Below are 22085 nucleotides of genomic sequence, written 5' to 3'. Positions count from 1 at the left end.
AGTGGTTTGCCAATTCCTTCTCCACCTGTAAACACCTACTAAATAGCAAAATTATAGTTACCATTTGCCTCCGAACGTTTGCTGGACAAACTCTCCACAGTTCAATTTTGAACCGTCTCAGTTTTTACACACTTTCTTGGGGTTGTGGGGTTGTGGGGTGTGGTGGTTGAGAGCAATATCTGTTTCTGGCTCCTGATGTTGTTTGTCACATGCATTCTGAGGGTGCCAGGCACACAGACCTTATCATATTCATCCTCTGGGGAATTGCAGTTCCCTGCATTATCAGCCATGGTTCAGAGCCACTTGCAAATGTAACCACCCCTCCCCTGCCAAAAGCAGACTCCGTTCAGTAGCAAGATAGGGTATTAGATCTAGATGGGGGACTGCAAGGAAGTGAAACACTTGCAACAACAGAGAGATCGGACTCCAATCGAGAGACCCTCCTCCTAAGCAGAAGACTGCTTGGCTGGCTAATTTGGTCACGTAGTTCACAGCAATCAATGAGCGTTTCATTGAGAGTAAGGGGCAGGCATTAAAGAATTTCTGCACATAAGCTATGAAGCAGCTGGCTTTGTTATTCACATAGTTTCATGGTGATCAATGAGTTTCACTGAGAGTAAGGGGATAAAATTAAAGAACTTACGTGCATGTGCTTACAAAGCAGCCTCGTCAGCCTAAACTCTGACTGCCCATGTGCAGAAACTCATTTTACATTCTGACCCAGAGAAGATCTGGAGGAAGTGACTCTTGATTTCTAGTTGAGCATTACAAGCCAGACAAATTCCTATTCCAAACCAGGGAATTAGGAACTCGGCCAGCACATCTCTGCTCCCCAACCCACATTGTTTCATAGTTTTTTCTCTTGCCACTAGGAAAAGGGAATCCTTTTCCTTGAAATGTTTGAAGGTGTCAAACTTTTCAAGTCCACAGCTGGACTTGGCCATAGCAGGGCAAGAAACAGGCTTGCCAACAACATTGTTTCCTCACTGAAACAATATTATCCATGTTTGAAGTAGGTTCCGTGGGTTTATTCCCAGGTGAGTGTACATAAATAGCAGCCAGAATAATATTTATTAAGTCCCCTCCTCACCCCTGTGGCATAAATGCTCATTGTTATTTTGGAATACTATAGGTGATATCCAATTAAACCATACTCAGAGTAGACCTATTGAAATCAGTGTCAATGTACTTAATGACACTGATCAGTGGATGCTGGGCCATTAGGGTGAATGGGGCACTGCCACACCACGCTCAGTCTGTCCTCACCCAGTCCTCATCAGCCTACCTGCCTGCTCAATAGCCAATCCATGGAGAGATCTTGGCTGTCAGCTTCCTCCTTCTTAGCCTCAGTGTTGTTCTTGTAGAACTCAGCAGGAAGGAGGATGGGGACAAAACCAGAATTAGTTGGCTCCACTGGTCATTAGCTCCACCTACTGGTGGCCTCCCTGCCTTCCACCCTACCAGTCCCAATGGCATCAGCCATCTCTGAGTACACTGATCTCAGTGGATCTACCCTGAGTATGGCTTAATTGGATATATCTCCCAGAGTGCTGCTTGACTTTCTTTGTTGATATAGTCCCAGGAACCACAAATTATTTTCTTTTAAAGGGTGTTTGCATCCATAGTTGTTTAAATACAGAAATATTAATCTGATAATGAATTTAAGGAAATCATTGTTCCTTCATTCACATCTTCCTTTTTCTATTTCCTTGGAGGGGAGGGGGGTAATCCCTGGTCCTTCCAGTACAGAACAGGTGAGTCTAGGTTTCATAACTAGCTTTGATTTGCAAAAAGGAAACATTTGTCAGGTTTCAAGGCCTGTGCGGAGCTGAAGAGGGATTTTCAGAAGCTGCGCTGTACAGGTGTGAAAGTTTCCACGATTGTGACAGCCATGGCGCTACAAAGCTGCCAATCAAATTGTGCAGGGATTCCTCTCCAGCCCAACAGGAGGCATCATCACCATCTGGCTTCAGAACAGGGGAGACCAAATACTTATAGGTTTTCCACAAAGAATGTCTCCCTAGACAAGCAGTGGGTGCACTTCCCCGGCTACAGTAGATTTGAAGTGATTCTCCTTGTATTGTTTAGCAGTGGCTCCAGCTCTCCTCCCAAGGGCCCCTTTCACTGTAATTCTAACAGAGCACTGAAGTGTGACATCACAGCATTGCAGTGACCCAATTTCCAGCCAGTCAGCAAGAGCCAAGGCAGCACCGGGTATGTCCCTGGGATCCAAGAGAACTTTTCACACATGCCCTGTACATCTGCTCTCAGTCTCTCTTGCACGCTACACACGCACCTTCGTTTGCACTTAGAAGCCAACACACACACACCAACCATCACATCGCATAGCTACAGAGGCGTGCAGAAGATGCTGTTACACACATTTGTAGTGCTAATAGCACGCGATGCTGTGCTTTTGCCTCTAAAGGCAGTGGCTGCTTCCACACTTGCTGTTTTCACTGGTTGCTAGATTTGCTCACTATATCATAGCAATTGCAAGGAATCCAAACTGGCTGCTGACAAGCTGTTGCATTCCAGTTTCAGGGGGGCTTTTAAAATAAATGTTGTATTCACCTTTGTCTTTAAAAAAACCTGTGCCATATTTCTGATTTTCATGTGTGGACTGGCAAAGCTCTACAGCTGTACCAGGCATAAAAAGGCATCTGTGAGACAGGTCCCTTCCATATGACCTGCTTATTAAGCATTCATCCTGATTTGTTTGCAGGGAGATTTGACTAGGTTGTGTCAAGCGAGAGTTACCCCAAACTTTCCAGGGCACTTTCCTTATTACAAAAAGTCCAGCCCCAAATCAGCTTTAATTGCACAACCTGAATTTGCCAGTACAGTATGTGAATGAGTATCACCTGAAAATAGTGATACATTTAGAAATCATTGCTATAATTGAAATAGGAACACATCTCAGCCTGGATAGGTCAGTTGGTTAGAGTGTGGTGTTGATAATGCCAAGCTTACAGGTTCAACCCCCGTATGGGACAGCTGCATATTTCTGCATTGCCGAATGACCCTCAAGATCCCTTCCAACTCTATGATTCTAGTGAAGAAGGCTGTGACCAGGTGACCTGTGCAGATGCTAACTGCGATGGAGAATTTCAAGGCCCCCCACTGCATCACTCTCCCTTCTAAAGGTTCTTCATTCTTAAATTGGCCTTAGACTGATAAGCAGTTGCCCTATCAAGATGCATGATCGCCTTACACACTGTGCTCTGGTCTGTGTGATCTGGAAAGCTGTCCCTGCCTCCGCATAAAGTGCAGGAATATGTAATTGCTTCCTTTCAACTCAATGGGCATATCTACACCATAATATACATACAAGTGGTACCTCTGGTTACCTATTTAATTCGTTCTGGAGGTCTGTTCTTAACCTGAAACTGTTCTTAACGTGAAGCACCACTTTAGCTAATGGGGCCTCCTGCTGCCGCCGGAGCACGATTTCTGTTCTCATCCTGAAGCAAAGTTCTTAACCCGAGCTACTATTTCTGTATGTAACCTGAAACGTATGTAACCCGAGGTACCACTGTACTGGCTTGGTAGCCACTCTTTACCCCAGAGAGCCTTGAGAACTGCAGCCCTGTGGGTGGGGTCTGGCAATTCCAAACAGAATTCTCAGCATTCAACTACACTTCCCAGGATTCTCGTGGGGGTGCGGTGGGGAGAGCTGTAGCGCCGAGACACGCCCTCTGTGCTGCAAACACACACACCCGCTCCTTGCCTATCTCCAAAGTGCAGAGGCGCTGTGTTGCGCAGCACGGTTCCCGCGTCTCTTTTCCTTCCCTCTCCCTGGAAAGCATTTCCCAGCCTCCAGCCCGATCAGCTGAAGTTTGATACTGCAACCCTAGCCGGGCATTGAGAGAGCGCTTGTTTTGTGCCGTCTTGGTCTGGCGCTTTAATTGGGCACTGGCTGGGCACTGTCGGCTGGAAGCTCTCCTGTCTCCCTCCCGTGACTGGCAGTGCCCATTCTTTGCCTTGCGACCGATGCAACGCGATAGCGGCTCAGTTATCAGCCGGCAGACAATGAGAGCCGGGGGGGGGAATCGGTGGGGGGCACTCCAGTTACCGCCATGAATGTTTAATGCCTCCTGCCCCGTCAGACCTTCCGAAACCCGAGAGAGAGGTCATCTTCCCATCCTCCTCCTCGCCCTCGTCCCTGGTTGATCCTTGCCCAAGAAAGTTCTCTCCAGGAAAGGGCCTTTCTCCGACAGTCCTCGCCCACCGCGCCCATCTCCCCGCCACGTGACTCTCCAAATTAAGAGGCAGCTCTTTTGTTTGCCATATCTGCGGCTCCCGCTTTCCGGCTCTGCCTCTCTCGCCACCTCCGTTTTCCCCACCACCAGACATTCCCCAGCATTTGGGGCGCTGCTGGGCTCTTTTCTATCTCCCCCAGAGAACAAACTCCGCTAATCCGTATTTATTGATTGTGACGAGCGACGACGAGAGACCACTCCGGATTAATTAATCCAGATCGAACCATTCAGATGAGCGCAGCATTGCGCCTCCTGACAGCACTGCCTCATCAGCAGGAGCCGAAAGAGGAACGGCGCCCTTTTTCTCATTCTCATTCAGATTGGGCGAGGGTGCAAAAGGGGAGGTTAAAATAAAAAGTTAATGAGTTAACTCATTCACAAGCCCCTGGTCACGTGCGTCAAGAGCTGTGTTTAACCCTTGCGCTCCTTCCCCTCCCTCGCAGTTTGTGACCCCCGGAATCATCCCTCTCCCTGTCCCCAGAGACGCTCCCTCTTTTATCATCCTGCCCAGATCTGCTCCGCCAGCGGCCTGGCCGATGTCCTCTCAGCGTCCTCGCCTGCGCACCTGCCTCTCAGCACAGCGCTGCGCCAGGGCGGACAGGGCAAGGGAGAGACAAGGCGGCTGGCACAGTAGATCGGGAGGGGGGCGGTGAAAACCTTCGACAGGGTCAAGGGGACCCCTCTCTCCGGCTTGCTTCCCAGGGCCATTTAGGAAGGAGCAGCTACCGTTCTTACTACTTTGGCCTCGCTTCCCCACCATGCCCTTCAGCTCTTGACCTGCGGCGGGGAGGAGAGGGGGCGAGAGAGCAGGAACAGCACCTGGGGAGCAGGACCAGGAGGCAGTTGGCTGAGAAATTCGCGGACGGAGGAAGGGAATGCAACAGCACTGGACTTTTTCCTCCCTAGCAAAAGAGAAACTCGTTGGGATTCAGCCTAGATTGGGTGTGGGGCGGGAGGCCATTGTCCTTCCCGTCGGGCTGCAGTGCGGTGTGAATGGGGCGCGTGAGACAGGATGACACCTTCCCCGGTGGCTGGTAGGGCGGAAGGCAGGGAGGCTAACGGTAGGTGGCGCTAGAGACTGCCAGGCCATGCTGCGTCCCAGGTTGTCACCATCCTCCCTCTCAGTGTTGCCCTGGTGGACGTCAGCAGCGTGGAGATTGGGAACAAAACTGGAATGAATCGGTTCCGCCTGCCACGGCTTCTGACTCCACCGGCTTCTGGCCTCGCTGCCTTCTGGCCTTGGGGCACCCGTCCCCGCTGTAACCTAGATAGGAGATACCCTTTGGATTTTATGCTTCAGGAGCCAACTTCTCTTGGGTTAACGCTTCCCGCATCTGCACCTTTGGGTAGGTATATTTCCCCCAAAGCAGCGGTGCAAAAATCCTTGGGCCTTCCCTGTTCTGCACCCCCCTTCTTCCACTTCACCTTTCCTTTTTTCCTCCTTTTCCTCTCTCCCTTCCCCCCTCATCTGTATTCCGTCTTAATTAACACATTTTCCCCTTTCTATTTGCGATCCCCAGAACATGAAACACGTTCCCTGGAATTTGCAGTCATGAGTAAGTGGCAACCAGCTCCTTCCCTCCCACTCCCGAATGCTCCAGTGCCAAGGATTAACCCTTTCCCTTACATATAATTATAATAAACATTATAATGGCTAGCAGCGTAGGATCCAGAAAGTCACGAGGCCCGAGAGAAGTGGATCCATCATAGCCTGGCTGGATTCTGGATTCACTGGCTGAACTTGGGACAGGTCACTTTCTCCTCCTCCTCCTCCAAATAGATTTTCTTAAGGGTCCTAACTTGACAAAAGTAACCACAGGGCAGTTAACCATACGTGGTGTGACGCAATTCAGGTGCCGTATGGAAGCTTAATCATCAACTCGGTTACCAGTAAGTCCTGCCACAGCCTTCTTCACATGGACAGAGGCTTTATGGTGGAGGGTGTGTCAGTTCCTCATGCCCAAGGTTTCATATTTGAAAAAAAATGCAAGTAGCAACCTTCCTCATTGTGAGAAAAGTCTGTATGAAGGCTAATAAGGCTGCATTCCCGTGCACACTTTCCTGGAAGTAAGCACCATTTAACTTAATAAGGGCTTACTTCTGAGTAGACATGTATGCAGCAAACTACCCTCTCCTTGAAAATGCTCCTTGATGTGGCAGTTCGGTTTGAACTTCCATTGGCTCTAATGGGAGGCTGCTTTATGCACAGGGAGGAACAGGAAGGGAGGTAGACCTGGATAAAAAGGCCCCCATGGATCAGTTCTGGCCCACCAGCTGGAGGTCTGTATAGGATTGCATTGTGTATTACTTTGCAGGAAGAAAGGCAGGATAGACAGCTTTGCTTTGGTATTGCTTCATTTCTTAAAGGGTCATAACCTTTTGCTCTGATAAGCAAGGTGCTATCTATCGGCCAATACTGTATTCACCATTTTGATTTGCCTATTATCCCTAGGGAACTGTGTTAAAAGATGGAATGCCATCTTTTAAAATGTGTAACGGAGATTAACCTGTAGGGTTTTCTTTTCTCTTTTAAAACTAGCTCCATGCATCCATCTGTATTGAACAATTCACAGTAGAGAGGTGAAATGGTTTAGCCCTCACTTCCTTGGATTTGAAGGCCATGGCATCATTACTTTTAATGATTTGGGATTGTACCCATTATCTCAATTATGCAGATAGGAAAACAGAGGTGCAGGGAGGAGAAAGGTGATCCTTGGTTGGAGTCATTCAAGAGAGCAATGTTAGGGCACCCAGATTTCCAGAACGATCGTTTTTTAAATATTCTGTCTCTAGGCAACATCCCCTGTGATTTTCTTGCTCATAGGACATTTTGGAAAATGCAATTAACATTTTGTCACAGTATTGGAAACCGAAGCATTTGTCTGTTCACAGCCACCTTTTTCTTCTGCTACTTATGGTCTCCTTTCTGTTTTATTTTTTGCAAACCTAATCTATTTTGAAATTTTAATGGCCTGGAGCTCCTTACCCCTCATTTCAGACAGATTGTCTGAAGAACAATTTTCATACTGCACTATTACTTTTGTCTCCTGGAAGACTGAAATGTTTTCCTTTACTTCAAAATGAATGTTCATTGTTTTCTTTGGAACTGGAAATGAGGTTTAGGAGGAGGTCAAGGAGACGATTATTTTGCTCCTCAAAATTTCAAACTTCTCATGCAGATATTTGTTTGAGAATGAGTTACAAGTGTTTCTAAAGCAATATGAAAGCCCAGTCCCATCATACCTGTCACACTGCATTGTGACCAAGAGGGGCTGCAGTTTAGCTTACAGCACAATTATTCTAGCCATGCCAACTCAAGTCCTACTGAATTCAAACTACCATCTCTCTTTCCACACACGGCACCTGTCATGTCATCATGAAGGGCATTTTGCCAGTGTAATAACAACAAAAATAGATTTCCTTTTTAAAACTTCATTTTGGTGTTTCATTATTATAAAAAAAGCTGTTTTCCAGTAAAGGTGTGGGGCTTGTTGACATCTCAAGCGATTCTGCCTCCGAAGCTCCTCCTGTAATGCATAATAGTGGTTAGAGACCGTCAGAACAAAAGCGGGGCAATGAGGGTGAAAATCCTCACTGGGTGACCTTGAACCAGTCACTGTCTCTCAGCCTGGCCCTACCTTGCAGGGTTGGTGTGAGGTTCAAAGGGGAGAAGAAGGGAGGGGAAAACACTGTGTGCCATTCTTGCATTTTTTGGAGAAAGGACGGGGTGGAACAACTCGGATTTTTGAAAGAAACAATGCACGCCCATCATCATCAGGGCCATGTTCCATGGGGGGGGGGGTCTTAGCAATGGGACTATGCATGGGCCTCCAACGCTGCAGCCTTTGCTTTCAAGGCTTTCTGGCCTTGAAGACTTGACCACCGGATGCTCTGTGCCAAGAAAGCGAGACACCCAGAGGCATAGGAGCCAATGTCCCTTTGGGCCCTCTCAAGTTGATGGGCCCTGCCATTCAAATAGTGTGCGTGCCATGTGATCGATTCTCTCCCCCCCCCCCCATTTTATTCAAGTTGGCACCTCTGCCCAGAGAGACGGGGTGGGGTTTGCTGTGCGTGGCGATCCTGGCACCACGCGGCAGGCGACGAAGGAGGTCTTCCTGACGAGGAAGAAGGCGCCGGGCCAGCCAGGATCGGCGTGTGCTGTTCTGCTCAGGGCAGGACTCCTCGCTGCTGCTCTTGCTGTTTTAAAGGAAAGAGGGAGCGGCCCGCCTTTCCTCGCCTTCCTGGAACCGACGCCCCGGCGCTCGGGAAGTCCGTGTTCCCGAATGGGCGGCGGTTTAGTGCCGCGGATCGAAATGTACTCTGCATGCGCCCCGGAGACGCGCGTCCCGAGGGCTTCGCGCCCCTCCCCTGGATGGAAAGAGGGGCTGATGAGCGCTTCGCGCGCGCACTCTCCAGCCTTTTCTGGGACCTCCTTGTACTGTAATACGAAGATAGAGAAAGCCGAAGCTCCAGGGGATTCTCCGGCTTCCTCCTGGCCCGCTCCCTCCATGAATGAAAGGGGCGGGGCGAGAGGAGGGGCGGGGGCGGGGCCTTAAAGAGAACCCGCCCTTCCTGCTATCTCCCCATCGGGAGATGAGGGGTTTAATCCTTCCTGGTGCTTGTCTCTGCTGGGCCCCCACTTCCATCCATCCATCGCCCCCCCCCTCTAATCCCGGCCCCCGCAGGAGGAGATGCAGCCCTTTCGCGCCATCTGTTCCCTGTTAAGCAGCAAAAAACACGTTGTTTTCCCGTTCTCAGCCCCTCGGTTTGCTCATCGCTGCTGCCTTCCCCCGCGCCCCGGGATTATTATTATTAACTCGAAGCATATTTGTGGCGGGGGGTGGGGGGGAGAGGAGAGTGGTGAATGGTCATCAGATACTCCCCTCTCCTGCGTTTCTCACGGCTCTTGTGCCTTTAAGAGCTAATCGGCAGGCAGAAGTTCAAGAAGTAAAGCTGGGAGGGGTTGGCCAGAAAGCTGCACCTGTTGAGCGACTGCCTGTTGGGAAGCACTGAAAAGGCTTCGGGTGCGGGAGGGATATATATAATCTCGACTGGCCTCAGTTTGCATGAAGTTTCTTTGAACCTTGAATTAAACGCAGGAAGAAAGTCCAAAATGCTTCCTCTCTACGTTCCCTTCCTATACAGTATATAGGAATGGCTCGGAGGTGGGGGTGGGCAGAGAGAGGAGCCGGCAGGGCTGACCTGACCCCCCCGGAAACGCCTGCGGAGTTGTTTGTACACTGCGCTGCTAGCCTTGCCTAAGGGCTATTCTCTTTAGGGCACACTCAGCGCCACCCCACTGTATCCATTGCATTGTACCTCCGATCAAGAGATCCTTATGGAGTGGATCTCCACCCCACACAATACGCCCAGGCATTCTTCTATTGTGAACAGAAAACGAGCAGATGGTAGTTATTCGGACTAATGAATCCCAAGTCCCCAAGATGAAGTATTTTATATGTGGTGGAAAGATGGTTACACTCTTTTATTCCAGATTAATTAACCGCTAGCAACTCCCTCCCCCATCCCCTGTTAAATGTCTTTAAAACCACTAATACCTACCTACCTACATCTATCTATCTATCTATCTATCTATCTATCTATCTATCTATCTATCTATCATCTATTCACTACTTGTGTGCGCGCGTGCAGTTGAATGCATTAGCATTGCCATATAGATAATAATGTATTATAAGAGGAGGGGGAATCCACTCTTTTGTCAGCCCTCGAACATTTGGCTTTCTTTCTTTCTTTCTTTCTTTCTTTCTTTCTTTCTTTCTTTCTCCCTGATCCTGCCCTTTTAACAGCAGCCTGGCGTGAAGAAATGTAGCAAACTAAGCCTGGCATTCACCGGCTTCGTTTCTGCTTTCAGGGTGCTCCCAAAGCGCAGGAGCCCTGCTAGAAGTTGACACCCATAGCCTTGTTCCACAGTAGGAATCGTGGCTATTGGGGGCCCAGTTTCTGATCTATGTGGTTCCTTACAACCCACAAGGGTCGCAGCACAGGTGAGAAGAGTCGTAGCTCCGTGGGGAGAGCATCGGCTTTGCACGCAGAAGGTCTCAGGTTCAGTCCCCGGCATTTCCAGGCAGGGTCCGAAGAGACTCCTGCCTAGGGGTTGCTGGACCAGGGATGGAGAAGCTTTGGTTCTGCGGATGCGGCAGGACTCCAGCTCGCGTCATCCCTGTCCGTTGGCCATGTTGGCCAGGGCTGGTGGGAGTCCAGCATCATCAGGCGGGCTTCAGGGAGGTGAATGGGCCAATGGTCCTTTGGCTTCAGCTTCGGACTATGTTCCAGTAGTGGTTGGGGGCTAGCATGCCAGCCTCCTCTTGGTAAACCAGACGTGTGGTGCAGGCGACAGACCTGGGACAGCAGATCAGACTGTGGGGCTGGTCTCCTCGACAGCTCAACGGGCCAAAGGGGGCTAATAATAACACCACTGAACTCATCACTTAACTCATGTCTCACAGGAGGGAGAGCAGATAGGAAAATAGTCCAAAGTCTTTGGGAAAGACTACTGATTGATTGATTGATTGATTGATCATCTTAGTGTTTTTGGTAGCCACGAAGTTGTAGAAGCGCATGAAAAACTCCTGGTTACTGACGAAGTCAAGACTTCCTTGCTTGGTCCTTGTAACTAAGGGGCACTTCTTGCGAAAATACTGTAATGCGGACTTTCGACAACTTGATAAGCATCTCTTCACCCCAGGTGTCGCGGTGAGTGCCTCTCCATACAGAGAGCACCCACGAAGGGCTAAATACTAAGTGGGGTGGGGTGTACCTCCGGCATTCCATGTTTCTGCATCCCATCTAACATTGAAATGTTAAATTACTAATACTTCATTTCTGCACACGTTGCCGTCGCTAAATTATGCATTCCATCTCTTGAAGGAGAAAATGCTTTAATAAATGAATGAGAGCTGGATGTGAGCTATGTTGGCTGCGACAGTCCGCCCCCCCCCCCCCCGTTTTACGCGGGGCGGGGTCTCTGTATCCCCCCACCCTCTCACCCATCCCCTATCTCACCTCTTGACTGGGCGCTGCGTCCCTTGCTTGCTGCCTCCGGAGGAGAGTGACATAGTTCTGCAGTGCCACCTGCTGGACGTAACTTTCCACTGCACCGTCAAACGCACCGAACTCTGCCAAGGCATGGCTTAAGCGCCGTTAAGCAACTTGCTGCTCTGCGCACATGAAGAATTGAAATGATGCTTCGTTCCTGCTTCAGCCACAATATCCTCTCTTTCAAATCAGAACCAGTGAAGGCGGTGAAGGTCCTGTGTGAGTGCCTGGAGGCGGTTGGAGGATGGATGGCGGCTAATGGATTGAAGTTGAATCCTGACAAGACAGAAGTATTGTTTTTGGGGGACAGGGGGCGGGCTGGTGTGGAGGACTCCCTGGTCCTGAATAGGGTAACTGTGCCCCTGAAGGACCAGGTGCGCAGCCTGGGAGTCATTTTGGACTCACAGCTGTCCATGGAGGCGCAGGTCAATTCTGTATCCAGGGCAGCTGTCTACCAACTCCACCTGGTACGCAGGCTGAGACCCTACCTGCCCGCGGACTGCCTCGCCAGAGTGGTGCATGCTCTAGTTATCTCCCGCTTGGACTACTGCAACGCGCTCTACGTGGGGCTACCTTTGAAGGTGACCCGGAAACTACAATTAATCCAGAATGCGGCAGCTAGACTGGTGACTGGGGGCGGCCGCCGAGACCACATAACACCGGTCTTGAAAGGCCTACATTGGCTCCCAGTACGTTTCCGAGCACAATTCAAAGTGTTGGTGTTGACCTTTAAAGCCCTAAACGGCCTCGGCCCAGTATACCTGAAGGAGCGTCTCCACCCCCATCATTCTGCCCGGACGCTGAGGTCCAGTGCCGAGGGCCTTCTGGCGGTTCCCTCATTGCGAGAAGCAAAGCTACAGGGAACCAGGCAGAGGGCCTTCTCGGTAGTGGCGCCCGCCCTGTGGAACGCCCTCCCATCAGATGTCAAAGCGATAAATAACTACCTGACATTTAGAAGGCATCTTAAGGCAGCCCTGTTCAGGGAAGCTTTTAATCTGTGATATTTACTGTATTTTTTGTTTCTATGGAAGCCGCCCAGAGTGGCTGGGGAAACCCAGCCAGATGGGCGGGGTACAAATAATATATTATTATTATTATTATTATTATTATTATTATTATTATTATCCTGGAGCATCTGGGTCTGACGGTCCCTCCTCTGCCATCTTGCCAAGGTCTGCCATTTCTTAATGCCACAACAGGGCCTCTTTTGCTAGCGACAACACCCTCTCTCTCTCTCTCATATCAGTCCCTGGCTCAACATCCTCACTGCCCTTCCTTAAGTCTTATTCCTTATCTTCTGGTGGTTCTCACTCGCTGGTGTGGAGAAAACAGATAGACACAAGTTTTTCTTCTCTCTGCCTTATCATATTAGAGTTCAGGACGAACCAACGAAACTGAAGGTTTGAAGATTCAGGACAGATGAAAGAAAATGCTTCTTCACTTGGCATATAGTTAAACTATGGAATTTGGTCCCACAAGTATGTATGTATGTATGTATGTATGTATGGCAGGCATGGCCAAACTTGGCCCTCCAGCTGTTTTGGGACTACAATTTCCATCATCCCTGACCACTGGTCCTGTTAGCTAGGGGTGATGGGAGTTGTAGTCCCAAAACAGCTGGAGGGCCGAGTTTGGCCATGCCTGATTTATAGCCTTTCCCTCCAAGGAGCTCAAGGCGGTGTACATGGTTCTCCCCCGCCTCCCCCACAACACCCCTGTGAGGTAGGTTAGGGATGAGAGGCCAAAACCAGCTCAAGGTCACCCAGTGAGCTTTGTGGTCCAGTGTGGATTTGAACCCTGGTCTAACCACTACACCACACTGGCTCTCAAGCAGTGACCGCCACTGCCTTGGGTGGCTTTAACAGAGGATTAGATAAATCAATGGAGGACGAAGCTGTCTATGGCTACTAGTCATGAGATTCAAAGGTCGGGAGAGCGCTGTTGCTCTCGTGTTCTGGGCTTCCCATGGGCATCTGGTTCACCACTGTGAGCATGGAGATCGCAGCTGATGGACCTTTGGTCTGATCCAGCAGGACTCCACTTAGGGAGCGTTATAAGAACCTGAAGCCATGACTGCGAAAGTTCAGCTTCTAACAGAAGATGGCTCCAGGCAATGGTCTTGGGTTGCATTCTATTTTAGGGCTGCTAATACCATGGCATTTGGAGCCTCCCACAGGCAAGAGCACCCATACTTGCCCCTCCCTTAGGGCAATGGGCACAGGCAATGATGGCAGGCAGGTTTTTTTTGCAGTGGGCACTTTTGCCTGAACCCAGCATCAAGCAGACCTAATGAATCAGGGGGAGTGAGGGCAGGGTGCGTGGGTTGGTGGGAGAACGGGCAGCCTGCATGAAATGACTGCACTTGTTGAAATTCCTGCAGGAGGCTCTTGAGAAATAAATGATGGCTTCTGGGATACCCTAGCACTAATAATAAACAGAAGGGATGAAGGATGCAATCTCCTTTATAGCACTAATGCGTTGGCCCTCTGCCTCCACGTCTAGCCAAGACACTCATAGAGAGGAGTCAGGAGGAAGTGTGGGCCTCTTTGGCAACCGCCCCTGCTTCCCTAGGGAGGCCCATCTCTCATTGCTGTGGGATCCGCTGACCTTGGGCTGATTCACACATGCCCACTCATCGCGATCACTTGCCAACTGCAGCATCAGCAGCTGCATGTGCGAACGAACCACCCCAGGTATGTAACCCTCGTGGGCAGAACTTCCACATAGCAAAGCAAAGTCACGCAGTCTGCATCAAGTGCAGAGAAACAGCTGTTTCCCTTTCTGCAGGGAAAAGTCAGCTCCATGCTAAGAAAAGGGCAGATCTTCCCGGAAGAAGTGTGACCTACTTAAGACAGTGTGGTCAGGGATCTTCCACCCTTTCCCCTCTCTGCTCCTTCCTGATCCTGTGCCAGGTTGATTCATAGCATGAGGCCACACCTGACACCTCTAAAATTCATGATTAATATTTTCCTGGTGTTTTTAAAAAATTCTTTTTATGGCGGCCCTCCCCCAATACAGACACATTTTCTCCTTTTATTTCAGAGATGGTTTATAAGGCAACGTTTGGTTTTAATTTAGCTCCCCCTTCTCCCTCCCACCCCCAATTCAATCCATAGTTGCTCTTTGCTGCATTGAGATCCTGCCTTGTAACTTTGGCCTGATCTGAGTCTCTGGGCCGGAGGCTGTTGTTCTCTGGTTATGTATTCAATAAAGCCCTCCATTGGTTCTACATAATTCACCCTGGTAAAATATATTCTCATTCAACAGTACTGCAGAGGGATTTGAAGCAGCCCATCTTAGCACCGGTTTCAATATGCACTTCACAGTGACTCATATGTCTTAATGGCTGGCCCATCTCCTTGAACGTCTTTAAATCTTGATTGCTCGCTCTGGTAGTCAGGGCATTGATTAGCCAAAGGAGCAATAATATATACTCACCACTAAAATGTTTTGAGAGCATCTCCCTCCACCCTGTTAATGCTGGGGGCTGGGGAGGGGACAGCTGGCAGGGAGACAGGAGGAAAATAGAACTAGCAGCTTAGCACATCAAAGGGTGGAGCGGGGAAGGGGCTTAATCAGTTTATATTTATTGCATATTTATCCCAGACTGGATTCCAGTTGCTCAAGGCAAGTGCACACATAGGTCTTTTTACCTTCACAATAATAACCTTTTTTATGGAAGGTTAGAGTGCAAGATCACCATGCAAGCTTTGAGCTGAGCATCGATTTGAAGCTAGGGTTGTGTATGCACCACACATTTAAAGCACACACACATCAAGACTCATAGGTACTGTTGTTTAACCCTCAAATAGCTACAGTTCCCAGCACCCTTAACCAACTACAGTTCCCAGGATTCTTTGGGGTGGGGAATGTGCTTTTAATATACTTAAATTGTATGATTTGCCCCACCTAGTCCCCCAGATCATAGCCCTCTAACTACTGGACCACATCAGCTTCCAAAAATATCACACTCTCCTCTTGCATGGGATTGAAATCGTCTCCCATCCAAGGATCCACACCTACTTAACTTTAGAACCACTGCAGCATCAGGTATTCCCTGACTATTCGCTGTACTTGAAGGCCTCATTCAGCCCCGTATTTTTAAAAAACGAGGGCAGCCACCATGGGAGAAAAGTATGATGAAGAAGAGTGTGAACCATACTGTAAGGAAGGAGCTGGGAATGGATTCATTTTCTGCCCACAAGGAATTTCATTTTATTTGTCCAGAAGAAGAGCTATTTGTTTCCCAATGGGAAGGATCCAGGAAACTGATGATGGCAGAGATTCCAAACATGGCAAAATGAATCCACACACCATTCACCTATGCAAAATGTTAACAACTAGATCCTTTTTTATCCTTGAAGAAACTAACGGGAAAACAAAAAGGGAAATGTCAGAGGGGGGCAGAGGCATATCTCTGTGTGCCCTTGTGCCCTTGGCAAGGAGCTGAGAGCCAGCGTGGTGTGGTGGTTAAGAGCGGTGGACTAGTAATCTGGTGAACTGGGTTCACGTCTCCGCTCCTCCACATGCAGCTGCTGGGTGACCTTGGACTAGTCACACTTCTCTGAAGTCTCTCAGCCCCACTCACCTCACAGAGTATTTGTTGTGGGGGAGGAAGGGAAAGGAGAATGTTAGCCGCTTTGAGACTCCTTTGGGTAGTGATAAAGCGGGATATCAAATCCAAACTCCTCTTCTTCTTCTGTATCAGAAGGTTAGAGCGCAATATAGTGCAAACTTTGAGCTGAGCATGGAATTTGAACCTTCTCCCCTCTCTCCCTCTCTCTCTCTCAAATAAGCACTTTATCACAATAGCCAGCTTAGAAATTACAGTGGTACCTCAGGTTACATACGCTTCAGGTTACATACGCTTCAGGTTACAGACTCCGCTAACCCAGAAATAATGCTTCAGGTTAAGAACTTTGCTTCAGGATGAGAACAGAAATCGTGCTCCGGCGGTGCAGCGGCAGCAGGAGGCCCCATTAGCTAAAGTGGTGCTTCAGGTTAAGAACAGTTTCAGGTTAAGAACGGAACGAATTAAGTACTTAACCTGAGGTACCACTGTACTACATTTTACACAACTCAGGTACTCGAAGTGACTGCAGTGAGAAGAGAAGGCGAGGAGGAAGGGCAAAAAAATTGGCATGAGAAGGATGGGAAGCTTCTCCCACGTTTGATTTCGCCACAACAGTGGCAACATGTCACCACATGCATATGTGTCCTGCACACCATAGTCTGATACGTGATTTGTGTGTCTCTGGCAGGAGCCAATCTCCCCAACCCCTAGTGGTTGAGAGGGCTGTTCTGGCCAACATCTTCAAAGCCTTGGTTACACCTCGCCCTTCTCTGCACCCACCCAGGAGCCATAGAGATTTGGGGACTTTGCATACAATTGGGGCTTTCACCTGAGTCAACATGCCTAGAATCGGACTTCTTTTCCACCGACTTGCAGGAACAAGTCAAACCGCAGAGCAGCGAGAGGAAGTGAGGGCTGAGATGTCAGCGAAGAGAACGGTAAGTGCTGGAGGGTGTCATGAATTAGCCTCAAAACCACAAGCAGCAGCAGCAGCAGCAGCAGGTGCCGCAGAGGAAGGCAGCGCGTGTCAGTGAAAGGGCAAAGCCTTTGCAAAGGAGGCACTCAGAGTATCCAGGGCCGGCCCTACCATTAGACACAGTGAGGCAACCTCAGCCAATCTGCCTGACCCCCACCCTGCAGCCCAGGATTAAAGGGAACATAAAGTGTGGTAATGGCCTATGTGAGAAGCTTGCTCATTCTATCATGCCATTTTGATTAGGCTTCCTAAGGTATTGCCTGTTGGTGGCACTTGTGTCTCAGCTCAGGCTCTGCACTAGTCTTTTTGCTTAACTCCTCACCCAATAGGAAAGAGTCCCACCCTGTCGCTGTGGGGGCAGCACATCCTGCCCAACCCCGCCCCCCTCCACCCAACATCAACCATTGCAGGAAATTGAGCAGCTTCCGGTTTCTTTCCAGTTGCTGTTGCAGCCCCAGACTGACATGGCTGCAGCACCAGCTCAGTTCTCCCAAGGCCTCTTTAAACTCTGCTCCCTCACTTTCCTTGTAATCATTTGGTGTGGTGAGTGTTTTCATGTGAGCATGGGCCTGACTCTCAAACTCAGGGTGGTGGCCTTGGCCATTGCCATCCTTGGGGACCCCTATATCCTCCAGTGTGTCTGGAACTGGTGCCTTTTCTTACTTAACCTCCCTTGGCTCAGTGAATCCACAGTCTCTCTCCAGGGATTTTCTTCCACAGCCCCACCTGATTTTGCCCTTTCTCTCCATTTAGCTTTGTTGGGCATTGGAGCTAAAGTGAAGGTCACCCAGGAGCCTCTCTTCGCCAGCATGTTGCCAAAGGGGCGCCAGACACTCAACTGCTCACATTCAGAAAGCTCATCCTACGATTTCTTCTGGTATCGCCAGCTGCCTGGGAAGAAAGAGCTACAGCATATCGGGAGCCTCTTTGAGTACAACGAGAAGCTGACTGAGTCAGAGGAGTGGCTGAGTGGGAATTGGCTGGAGAAGGGAAAGAGAATGAGTCTTGAGCTTCAAGGTCCTCAGCCTAGTGACACAGGGCTGTATCTGTGTGCTGTAAGGGACACTGTGAAACAGGCAGGAACTGCGGCTGGTGCAAAACCGAGTGCCAGCATCAAACAGCCCCAGCTCCTTCCTCGTGCTGCTGGCACACTTCCAATATCTCATAAGTGCAGTCTCACTTCCCACAACCAGTGGGCATACTGGTGCCATCATCTGCATCAGGGACACACAGCGCAAGGAGCTGTGCAGAGGAACAGTCCTGATGTCAGATGTGCGCAACATTACTTCCCACAATCTGTGTACACTGATGCCATAATCTGCACCAGGGTTCCCCAGCCGGGCGCCCTCCAGACGCTTTTTTGAACTACAGCCCACATTATCCCTGATTGTTGGGCCTGCTGGCTAGGGCTGATATGAGCCTGAGTCCAACATGATCCAGAGGGCACCAGGTTGCAAAAGGCTGATCCATGCCACACACACAGCAGCCAGCTCAATGCAAAGACTCAGTCACGTGTCACATGGAGAGGCTGTTCTCACTGACACTGTTATCTTCCAGGTGTCTGCTGGGCCCCACATTCCAGGCCAATTCACTCATATCACCTCCCTTGATAGCTCCTCGCTCACTTCATTACTCACTACCTCTGAAACAAAAAATGCAGGTAGGAAATTATTTTCCATTGCACTTCAGTCCATCAACAGTACACACGTGCTTTTTGAACTTTTTTCACTATTGATAACCAAGCTAGTTAGCTGTTGCAGGCAAAGGGTGATCATGGAGAATACAAACTGTTTTCTGGATTTCAGATGCTTTTCTAAATCTTTATTGCATTGTTATTTTTTAAAAAAGGGAGATATATGAATAATTACATGCAGGAGCCAGATGGCAGGAGATATTCACACTTCCCCCCCACCCCCCGTAGCATATACAATTCCCCACTCCCAGAAAAGTGCTAGCAACCAAGCAGTTGGAACTGGAAACTGATCACAGTGGAAATGAAGACTATGTGTTTAAACATTATTCCAGCCTTGATGCCAGGCCCAGTCCTGTTGTTAGACAGGGTAAGGCAGGTGCCTGAAGAGCTCACAAAAGGGCTGTTTGCTATTTAATTTAGTTTTATTGGACATTTACTGCCAGGGAGGGAGAGGGGTGCTTGTCTTAAGTGTCATAGGTTATTGTCCTATAGAGAAGAAGTTCAGAACTTCTCCAGATGTTGTTGGACTCCAACTCTCATCAGTCCTGGCCAGCAGAACCAATGGTCAGGGATGGTAAAAGTTGTAGTCTAGCAACAAATGGAGGACCGCCCCCATGTTTGCTGTGTAGAGAAAGTGAGGGGGGAAATGCTTGTTTGAATGCTGCCCCCTTCCCTATTTAAATATTTTTAGATTAGGTCTTTCTTAAACACTTTCCTAAGATCAGATGTACATTTTAAAAATATCACACTGTTCAGGGAAGAAACCATTTTAAACTATGACTGCCATATAAAATTCATACGAAAAGTACATTCTTTTAAATATTTATGAAATATTGCAAAAATATGTGTGAATTTGAGCAAGCAAGAGAAGATAAAACATTTGCAACAGTGGGAAATCTCTCTCACACGTTTTCCTGTGGACCTTAGAGAGAAATGCTACAAAAATGCTATCTAGTTTCTATTGCACCCCTTTAATTATGTTTAAAATAAATAAGAACCACAGCCAACTTGTTGGAAATGTCAGAAAGAGAGACAAACTGTACCTATTAGAGATGGAGAATTGATCTTCTATATAATCACCACTGTTAGAACCACATACATACACTAATTAATGGTGATAAATGAAAAAGACCCAAACTACTGAAGAACGGCTGGATAAAAATGTGGAAACATGATTCAGTGACCCAAAAAAACCAAAAACCCTAATTATGTTTGTGCTAAACAAACAAGACAGAAATGGGAAGGATTCACCAATAACTGGACAACTAATTAATTTCAGTAATGCTTGCAGAAATTATACAGTGACAAAGTTCATTTCATTCATTTCAGCTTGGAGATCATGAAGGCGGCTACCGAACTGCATGACTGCATGACATTTGATCTGGGCTCCCTCACTTCTAAGCTAATTTACATACTGCCTCATATAGCATATGCCCCCAATAAAAGGTATGCCTCATACTATACTGCTAATGCATTAGACCTGGAAGGTCACAGCCATAAATAAAACAAATCAAGGTTGGATCAGTTGTTGGTTTTGTGAGTCAAGGCTGGGCCAAGGCAACATTCTACACCAAGGATCGCTGGATTATTCCAAGCCGTGAAATTATGGAAATCAAGCAAAATTATGAACACAAGCAAAATTTGTCCATCTAGTTCAGCACCATCTACACTGACTAGCAGAGGCTCTCCAGAGTTTCAGACAAGGAGTCTTGTGATTTTGCCTTCTTTTTCTGCTTTTGCCTGCCAAGGAGAGATGAGAAGCTGTGCAACACACCAATGCCTTGAGTACTGTAGTTCCTGCTCTGTTCCCCAGGGATATCTGACATTTCACAGGCACTGCCCACACATTTTCAGGCATGCCTTTGCAATCCTAAGGACTAAAAATGCAGCGTGAAGGGAGAAGCAGGGAAGAAAACATCAGCGGCGTAGCGTGGGTAGTCAGCACCCGGGGCAAGGCAAGTAATTTGCGCCCCCTAACCCCTAACCATGGTCATTAATACTGACGGCTCTACTCTGGGGCAAATTTCGTAGTGACTACTGCCCTCCGTGGTGTTGTTTTTGCAATTAAAGGACCCCTGCCTCAAATAAAGCATGGGGATTGGGCACTGGGATTTGCCAAGGGAGCTGGGAATTGCAGTTCAGTGGCGGGTCAGGGGGAGAGGGTCCCTTCCGCGTCTGGGTGCCGTGGGCCCCTTTGCGCCAAGACGCGCGTCTTTGGGCGTTGCGGCGCAGCCTTCTCGGTCTCCCTCCCCGGCCCGGCTAGCCCTGACGCGGCTTCTTTCTGGCGCGGGGAGGGGGCGCCTCTGGGGCCAGTGGGTTGGCCAGCCTCCGGCGCGGGTGGGCGGGCCCCGTCGGGGCGGGTGGGCGGCGTGGCGCTTGGTGCCGAAGCCTCCGCCCGCAGCACCCCATCGGGAGACCTGGCCGGAAGGAGCCTCGAGCCGGCTGTCGGACGCGGCTGAAGCAGCCAGGGCGGCATGGCAGGCGGCGGCGGCTCCCCGGCAACTCCATGCGGCCAGCCCTGCGCGCTGGCCGAGCCCCGCAGGCGAACGCTGCCCGTCGGTGAGGAGGGGCTGCCTGGCGCGCCTTCCGCAGCGAGCGCTGAGAGCCGCTGCCATGGGGCTCTGGGCGATTCCGGAGGCAGCGAGCGCGCCCCCCCAGAAGTTGCGCCCGGTGCGGCCGGCACCCCTGGCACCCCCCACGCTACGCCACTGGAAAACATGCAGCCCTCACTCTGGGGTCAAAGGTTTCGGAAAAGCACCTGGAATGGAGAACGGCATCCTCTTTGAAACTATTTATAGCCCAGAAGCAGGTGCAGCCAAACCACCACAATCCACCGGCTTCCTTGGGAGGAATCAGAAACACAGGGGAAGAAGAAGATAAAAAGAGCTCTGTGCTGAGACTGTCCACTGAAATCCCATCTCTGCTCAATAAAGAAATGAAGCCATGCTGGGCACAAAATCTACATACAGGGGGTGCCTTTATTCAAGTGCATCTAGAGATGCAAAGGCCTGGAGGGAAACTGAAAAGTGGGGGCAGGTGGTCCCCCCCCCATTTTGCAGAAATAAATGGGGGAATTCAGAAAAATTGTGGGGCACACTGAACCTTTGCATTTCTAGGTGCAGCTAATGAAACTGGGGTTGAGTCCATGATAGCTCATGCTAGACTGATTTTGTTTGTTTTTAAGGATCCTGGGTTGTTTTTGCAGCAGGAGATTAAGACGGTGACCCCAAAGAAAGTGTTATGACTTATTTATTCATCGAAAGCATTACGAATTCACCCCTTAGCCAAGAATGCTTTCACAGCTGCTTACAAAAACCAGTCGTTGGTCCCTGCTGAAATGTCATGAAACAGTGAGCAAACATTTGAGTCCTCTAGAGCTCTTCATCCAGCTGGATGTGGAACACCAGTGCTTTTATTTCAGGGTAAGCAGTACTCTTTTTTTGTTGTTAAAAAGTGTGGCACTTACTGCGACAACTCCATGGTGAGTACCGGCACCTATATTTCTAGAGAAAAAGCACTGTGAAA

General features: G+C 49.2%; 1 protein-coding gene and 1 long non-coding RNA gene across 4 annotated transcripts; one reads left to right on the top strand and one right to left on the bottom strand.

Moving 5' to 3' along the window:
• The first annotated feature begins 5443 nt into the window (after positions 1-5443).
• Positions 5444-18506, top strand: LOC308471588 (uncharacterized protein). 3 transcript variants are annotated; one of them, XR_013982998.1, is made up of 5 exons: positions 5444-5608; positions 5783-5818; positions 12691-12796; positions 16768-16829; positions 17621-17741. XR_013982998.1 is itself a non-coding variant. In XM_080995776.1 (2 exons), exons 1-2 carry the CDS (start codon positions 17332-17334, stop codon positions 18229-18231), a joined length of 690 nt encoding a protein of 229 aa, XP_080851902.1. In that variant the 5' UTR covers positions 17201-17331; the 3' UTR covers positions 18232-18506. The 3 variants fall into 3 exon arrangements, 1 of the variants encoding a protein (XP_080851902.1); XR_013982999.1 differs by lacking the exons at positions 5444-5608; positions 5783-5818; positions 12691-12796 and adding an exon at positions 13860-14011 and having other exon boundaries at positions 16676-16829; XM_080995776.1 differs by lacking the exons at positions 5444-5608; positions 5783-5818; positions 12691-12796; positions 16768-16829 and adding an exon at positions 17201-17410 and having other exon boundaries at positions 17621-18506.
• LOC308471731 lies at positions 7694-11490 on the bottom strand. Its single transcript, XR_013983130.1, has 2 exons — positions 11286-11490; positions 7694-7789 (listed from the first exon to the last, which is right to left on the bottom strand). It is a non-coding gene; the product is annotated as an uncharacterized lncRNA (long non-coding RNA).
• Positions 18507-22085: the final 3579 nt, after the last annotated feature.

Source organism: Podarcis pityusensis (assembly GCF_964106645.2).
Source record: "Podarcis pityusensis genome assembly, chromosome: 1".
NCBI lineage: Eukaryota > Metazoa > Chordata > Lepidosauria > Squamata > Lacertidae > Podarcis > Podarcis pityusensis.
The sequence above is the reverse complement of the archived record's forward strand: the minus strand, read 5'-3'. Positions and strand labels throughout refer to the sequence as shown.